Raw genomic sequence first — 7,569 nt, forward strand, 5'->3', positions numbered from 1 at the left:
GTGTTTAAGAATCATCTCATATACCAAAGAAACTTGGTATGTAGAACAGGACTCACATTCATTACAAATATTATTCCACCTAAAGAATATAAATTGTTCAAAAACAAATAAAAATATTCAATAGAAAGAAATGTTCCGAATGTATTCCATTTTCAAAATAAAAGTTGGTTCGAGAAAAAATATATTTCAGAACGTGATAATATATTGTAGTAAAGAAAATTGTTTTAAAATAAATAAAATTCTTTTATAAAAATATTATCTAAATATAGTCAAGTGTGGTCTAGTTTTGAAGATCTCAACGTAAGAAATACAACGCCGCAATAGAAATTTAATTTGGATAATTGGTTTGTGAAATATAGCATTTTTTATTTGAATTTATGCTTTGCACGCAAACCGAGCTAGCTGCTGCAACATGAAAAGGCATCTCGTGAGTGCTGCCTGCACTTGTTAATCCACGTGGCGATGTCTTAAGGCGTGAGTTCTCCGTGAGTTGCGGCCGTGAGAGCAGGAGGCAGCAGGTTTTAAGAAACCTGATGCGCCCTTCTCTCAGGCTCTCACCTCCTCCTCCTCCGCTTCCGTTTGATGTCCCCTCTTCCTTCACCGGTGCACGACGTCCCCGCCTAACGGATTTCACGCTTAGGTCATGATATTTTTTAAAATATTTTTTTACACTAAATAATTATTTTTGAATCTTGGAAACAAATAATTTAACAATACCGACAAATAATTATTTTGACCAACAAAAATTAAACGTAATGTACAAATAATAATTTACAATGAACAAAATATTAAACATCACAAATATTTATTCGCTTTGTTAAAATATTTGTTCTAGTAGTCAAAATTAATTATTTAGTATTAAAAAATTACTTTTCAAAATATTATGCAAACATAGGCAAGTGTATTCTTATTTTGAAAATCTTGACATGAAAAAGATAATGGTGCAATCGGAATTAAATTTGGATGCACAATTTAAGATTTATAGTTTTTTTTGATATGAAATCCCCTTGCACGTGGATGATACCATTAATTTTGTCTTCACCTGCACATGCATGTGGAAAAGCGTGAAAACAGTTGAAACAAAACACGGCAAACTTAAAATTCTGCCTAACGGTACATGCTCTCTCTCTCTCGGGAGGAATTAATCCCGCTCCTTGGGGCCACTAGTAAGTTGGCCCGTGCTAACGCTACGGGTAAAAAAACAAACATATTTAAATGCATCATCACATAATTCTACTCAGAAACAATGCATACAGAGTTGCGATAAGATCAGGAACCCGAGCAAATAGCTTGCATCTCTTCTCTTGCAGATCCATCTATACAATTGCACATATTGACTGTGCTTTAATTTAGATGTCAATGGGATATGTTGATAAATTAACTGAAACTAACATCACATGCATGGAAGAAATATGCAGAAGCTTGCATTTCAATTTAGATGTCAATGGGATATGTTGATAAATTCACCAATTCTGCATTTGATTATACTTTAATAGTTGAAAGCTACAAAGACAGCAATTGAAATACATAAAATCTCGTATCCGGCACCCATGAACTTCAAACACACCAAGAGCACCATTGACTAATGCAAAAGCAAAACTTTCACATGTTTCATCAGAATTTTCTGCACCAGAAGCCTCTGCAAACAAGAATAGATCCTGTCATCTCACAGTATAGAGTTCAGAATTTCTCTTCAATAAGACAGTGACTGAATGGAACTAAAAAAATGAATGAGGTGCATAACAACAAAAGATTTTCACCAAACCGTGCAATATGTTACCATTTAATAACTTTGTTTTGACCCTCTGGCTACCTTTTTCACCCACGAATCTTTGTACTCCACGATAAATGGATTCCTGACTGTCGCAATAAGCTGCATCTGCAAGAACATTTCCACACAACTCATATCGGTCCGTTGGTTGCACAACTCGTATCTTCTTGAGCACATATCTGCAGAGGATAGACTTTGCACGGTGAAATACTGAACAAAAACAGCTTAGCCCATATATGGAGAGAAAAAAAAGAGCAAGAGAGGCTCACTTCTTCTCCACCTTGTGCCTCACCAACTTACCATGGCACTTGGAGTACTCTACATTCCACAGGCAGCTAGTAAAATCAACATGTTTCCGCAAATTCAACAAAAATTCAGAGAAACCACTTTGTGAACATATTTCTTCCGCTGTTTGCAAATTCCAAATCTGAAAGAATAAACCATGTATTCAAATGCATGTACAACACCAATGGTGATATATTTCAGAATTAAAAAGATGAGCTAGCCGAGCAACAGTGGTGCCTAGTGTCCAATTACTGATTATGTGAGTCACATAGGCAATTAAATGCCAAGCATGAGAGTCAAGATAAAGAGCCAATCATATGATGGGCATGGTGGCCCCAATAGCAAAGATCTATAGAGCAAAATCAAATTTAAAATTTTAACACAATCGAACCAATGCAATACATAAATATCAAGAACACGTGCATATACATTTGTGTGTCGTTACAACCAGTATTAAAGTAGAATTATCATACATATAATAAAAAAATCTGCAAGACAAAATTGACTAAAAAGCAAAGCTATGAATTGCGTGCCAAAAAAAAGTAGTACCAAGCATCAATGGAAACTAAATTGCGTGCATTCCAGAACATGGATACAATGCTTTTTTAAAATGCCTTCCTAAATTACCTGAGAATGGGACGAGTTTGCATTGCCGGACCTCAAGTTCACATCAACCATGCCTTCCTGCTTCGCTGATGAGAGTGTCTCCATTCCAGAAGTGCAGCAGCAATTTTACAGAACAGCACATGCTCACAAGTTTGTGATGGTCAGTGACTGGCAGAAAAATAAAGGCCTTCCTAAACAAAAACACACTACTCTGAAAGGAGACATGTAAGCAGTTTATATTCTGAAGCATATCTTAATGTTACATCCAGCTTTAGCACTGGTTTCAATAAACATGACGCCAAGGTCCATCAAGACTTGCTTGTTCCATGAGATGCAACAGAATTCAGCAAGAATATAAGAGTGACACGTTGAGATTCCAGTTCTAGTGACAAAAACAAGCAACAAAAAAACACAGGCTCATACACATTGAGTAAAGATACATAGTATATGCTAAGTAAATCTAGGCTTAAAGAAAGCAAAGCTTCCAGCTTTTTGCTAAATGCCAACCCAAGACATGCGCTCCAGAAGAACGCTCTAAATGCCTCACTGAGATTGAGCCCTGGACCCAGGTCCCACTTGATATACTCAGCAACAGCACATGGGATTATTCTGAATCACAAAGTTTAGGGTGATATCCACCAGAAAATTCCTACGAAATGCAATCCAAATATTTTTAGTTATTTTTTGCTTGGTATGAATTTTGTTGTCAGTATCAACAACAGCACAAATAAATGTCAGTATCTCACGCAGCATCTTTCAGTTTGATGAAGCAAGCCTGAAATCAACATATAGCTCTGTTCATACGACTGTAAGCTCTGGTCACACAATAATCGGCGGATCCCATACAAGTAATGCTGAAGTTCAGATTGATTGAGAATAGAATGGCTGATGCAGTGATATTGAAATACTACATGGTAACTGTAATTCGGTTCCTTCTTTTGCTACCTGGAAATACATTCTGTATTTTCCAAACTCACCTTGGTTGTGTCGGCAAGTAGAGAGCAGCAACAACAGCATGGCAGCTGGCAGAGAGCCACACCTTGATTGAGGACCAGCAACAGGTTCAGATTTAATAGATTTTGAGCTAGGGTTTGAATATTGGACGAAAAAGAAAAGGCACGATTATGAGATATCGTACGGGGAGGCAAAAGTAGCAGCCAAAGGTAAGCACCTCGTTACCTCTCGGAGCGCAGTGTAGATGGGCAGGGGCAGCAAGATCCGAATCGGTGGCACCGTCTTCCACCGGACGCATCGAAGGAGGATGCCTGGGACTGGGAGTAGGTCCCAGATCGCGGGTGCGGCGGCCGGCTCGTTCACGGCCTGGGACTGGGAGGAGGGAGGATGGAGGTGCGGGCCGCACCGGAGGCGAGCCGAGCTCGCCGCCAGCCGGGGCCGTCGAGATCCGCGCCGTCGCCCTGCCTCGTCGCTTGCTCCACGCCGTCGGCCTGTCGCCCTGTGTTTCGCGTTGCCGCTGTCGCCGTTGCGCCCACGCAGATCTAGGGTTTGGCGTGTCGGGGCCTGACGCTGCGCATCCCGTCGGCACGTGGAACTCCGGTGGTCGTTGGGAGGCAGGGAGGCGCAGCGGCGGTGGCCGGATCTGCGGCAGCGACTGCGGCAGCGCGCGGTGCAGAGATAGGGGCGGGGGAGGGCGGAGGGATGGGGGAGGCGCCGGCGGAGGAGGAGGCGCCGGCGGCGCGCCCGGCCGGCAGAGGAGGAGGCGGCGGCGGTGTGCCCAGCCGGCAGAGGCGGAGGCGGCGGCGGTGTGCCCAGCCGGCAGAGGCGGAGGCGGCGGCGGTGTGCCCAGCCGACGGAGGCGGAGACGGAGGAAGCGGGCCTTTTTTTTCTCTCGCGAGTTTGGTGGGCGTCGTTTCGAACCGAGGCGGACGGAGGGTGGGGGGATTCGGAATTGGAGCCGCGCGGACGACGGGGCGGGCGTGGGCGCTTCAACGCGTTGAAGCAGACGATTCCGATCCGTTGGATGGAGTTGTAGATCTGCTAGAAGTATTTTGAGTCGTCGATTTGTACAGAGTGGAAATTTTGGGTACAAATCTGTGGGTGCACTGCATGCCGAGACTCTCAGCGGGGGACGCAGATCAGGGTGGACGGAGCATAATTTCATCGGTCCCTTATAGGATGGATGCTATCCCGCTCCTCATAAATTTTATTCACAGCTTAACAGCCACCTCAGCACGCAACAGACACGCACACACGAGGCACGATACAATCAGCAGGCAGGGGAATTGAACCAGAAAATCACACAAACGGGAGCTGCATTATATTGGTGCGTGGTGCGGTTGTGGCAGAACAAGAGGTGGACAAAAAAAAACGATATAGAAAAAAAAGGTGAACAGGAACCGACATTTCTGACGACCATTCATGCTAGCTGGATCGATCGGGAGAAACGCGAGAGGGAGAGATAGAACTATATGTAGAAGTGGCCGTCAAGGTCACCCATACATAATCATCCTTGCAATATTATTGTTGTGCGGATCGCAGCTCCTTCTTGCCCTCAGCTCAGAAGCCGCCGCCGCCGCCGCCGCCTGAGCAGCATCGCCACCTTGCTCACGGCTGCGGCGGCCATCTCTCCGATCCTGCACCTGGCCGGCCTTGTCCGTACGTCCTGGCTTATCACCACCCCTGCTGGCCTCTTGAGCATAGGTCTCCCATTGTTGCATCTCTTATATAGAGCCGAGCCGGACCCCTTGGCCCGTCACAATGGGCAGATATATAGCTACAAGGAGCAATGATTATGGAATCCTCTTGTTTAATTTTGGATCAGGCCAGGCCGTACCTCCCTCAATAGAGGAACTATAGATCATGACTTGTCCCGGAAAAGTTTAGGACTTTGCATGACCTTCGTTTTCCTCTTTCGTGGGAATCAAAGTCATCCAGCACATGGACAAGTCGATGCCAGCTTAGAGATTGTACGGGTCTATCAGTGGAGGAGCCAGCTAATGAGCCAAGGAGGAGCTCACTCTTCCTTCTTTCTCCTTCCCTTTTTCTTCCTCTTCCTTTCTCTTCCTTCTTCTTCCTCAAAAATGGTGAGGGGCTCAAGGGGGACTCTGTTGCCTAGAAGAGAGAGTGTGTGTGTGTGGGGGGGGGGGGGATGGCTAGCCCCGTCCACCCCACCGCTAGATCCGCCCCTGGCGTCTATATGATATGATACGGTAGGGGAGGTAGGATATGCACACGTTGCATATAGTTCGAGGGTGAAGTAATTTAGATTGAGAGAAACTTGAGGGCTTAGACGGTCATGTTATGTGAAGAAAAAGAACAAATAACCTCATAAAAAGGTACAATGGACTAACCAAAATACTTCGAATGAGTAAATTGAGCCGAATATTTGTCGAGAGAGCTAAGTGCTCAAAGTGTAGGGTAGTAATAAAATGGATGGTGTCCTTAATTGAGATTGTACACTGGTACAGACAAGACGCTCACAAGCACACTGCACATCTAGGGGCTGTTTGGGAGGGCTCTTCCAAAATGGCCCAAGTCAGTGAATAGGCTGTACAAAATGTTTGTGACCTGTTAGGTTCATTTTAACAAGGTTAAAAAACTGATTTGGAGTAGCTACATTTTAACAAGAAGAGCCAGTGAATAGGCTCTTCCAAAACCAGATTTGGAGTAGCTACATTTTAACAAGAAGAGCATGTCCTAAACAGCTAAATACCTATTGCCAGCATGCAAAAGAATCAATATTTAATACCAAATTAAATTACAGTTAAAAAAATTCAAATTTCAGTATGGGTTCAATTTATTCAATATACAATATTTTATCTTGATACCCCTTAGATTTATGTTTATATTTTTTCGTGTTGGTGCTACCTACTCCCTTGGTAATAAATTATGGTCACTCATTGCTTGCTTGTCACAGGTGGCTGTATGAGGCCATCAGAAGACAAAATACGAACTACATCGAGTTAAAACAGCTAATTGTTGACACCAATTTTTGACACGTGTCCAAGTGTCCGGTTGATGCAATGTGGGGTCGCGGCCTATGGAGTGGAGACGGAGCTGATGGATTACATTAGCAAGTTATCATCTGGAGTCCGATCTGAGTCATGTATTATAGAAAGTCTTGTTTTTTTCTATCAAGTCATTTAAAGTCATAATGGACTAGGGTTTTTGTTAGGCCAGGCTATAAATAGCTAGTTTTAGAGTTTTGTAAAAAAAATCCAATCAATCAAATAAACCCTTTACCTTTACTTCATATTTACTTTTTGGCGACTTCACCAAACCCCAGTTGCAATAGCCTTTTTTTTCTTCTGTTCAGCGAGTTCTTCCGGCTGGCAGGGCTGCATCGGCTTTGTTCTCCAGCTTGCTTGTAAGTTCACGTAGATAGGCCCCAGGTTGATGGTGCATCGCTTCTTTCTCTATCTACTTTATTCAAAAGTTATCAAATTCACCTGATCTTAGATTTACAACATACCGTTTTTATTTAGATCTAGTTTATTCACCAATTATCGATATTATCTTAATTTTGTTAGATTAACTTGTTTAGTTTAGCTTGTTTTAACTTTTATCACAGTTATCCAACTTTGATTTGTCACATCTATCGGCTTTTATCATATTTCAGTTATCATAGCCGATTCAATCTAAGATCAAGGTGTTGTTTGCAAGCAGTATTAAGTAACTAATATCGCTTGCACGGTGAAATTGGCTACTCACAAGCTGATCTCTTGTCAATTCCAGTGGCGGACCCAAGATTTTCTTGAGCATGGGCCAACTTACCTATTGGGCTGCAACTCCACCTGATTTAACTACTGGACCACTGAAATATTTTTGAGTTGGGCTGGCCGGGGCCCATGGTATTATTCAACTGGGCTGGAGCGTAAGGAGACCGGGCCGGTGCCGAGGCTCGCCCCTGGTCAATTCATATCGGATCTTGACGGAGGCAGATCTAGGTA

At 43.3% G+C, this 7,569-nt stretch overlaps 1 protein-coding gene across 10 annotated transcripts; it reads right to left on the minus strand.

Annotated features, from left to right (window-relative positions):
• Positions 1-1,168: 1,168 nt before the first annotated feature.
• LOC120699697 lies at positions 1,169-4,794 on the minus strand. Of its 10 annotated transcripts, none has more exons than XM_039983733.1 (6): positions 3,842-4,633; positions 2,684-3,746; positions 2,041-2,198; positions 1,781-1,950; positions 1,528-1,639; positions 1,169-1,316 (listed from the first exon to the last, which is right to left on the minus strand). In XM_039983733.1, exons 2-6 carry the CDS (start codon positions 2,765-2,767, stop codon positions 1,238-1,240), a joined length of 603 nt encoding a protein of 200 aa, XP_039839667.1. In that variant the 5' UTR covers positions 2,768-3,746; positions 3,842-4,633; the 3' UTR covers positions 1,169-1,237. The 10 variants fall into 10 exon arrangements, 4 of the variants coding, with proteins under 4 accessions (XP_039839667.1, XP_039839668.1, XP_039839669.1 ...); XM_039983734.1 differs by having other exon boundaries at positions 2,684-3,701; positions 3,842-4,315; XM_039983735.1 differs by having other exon boundaries at positions 2,684-3,701; positions 3,834-4,315.
• Positions 4,795-7,569: the final 2,775 nt, after the last annotated feature.

Source organism: Panicum virgatum, chromosome 3K (genome assembly GCF_016808335.1).
Source record: "Panicum virgatum strain AP13 chromosome 3K, P.virgatum_v5, whole genome shotgun sequence".
Classification (NCBI taxonomy): Eukaryota; Viridiplantae; Streptophyta; class Magnoliopsida; order Poales; family Poaceae; genus Panicum; species Panicum virgatum.

Bases quoted from the DNA above. Each gene is read 5' to 3' on its own strand.
- LOC120699697 (XM_039983733.1), bottom strand. From the start codon at position 2,767: ATGGAGACACTCTCATCAGCGAAGCAGGAAGGCATGGTTGATGTGAAC. The intron at 2,199-2,683 runs GTAATTTAGGAA...TTATTCTTTCAG, and splicing joins CAAACTCGTCCCATTCTCAG to ATTTGGAATTTGCAAACAGC. The intron at 1,317-1,527 runs GTATTTCAATTG...GCAATTGTATAG, and splicing joins TGCCGGATACGAGATTTTAT to ATGGATCTGCAAGAGAAGAG.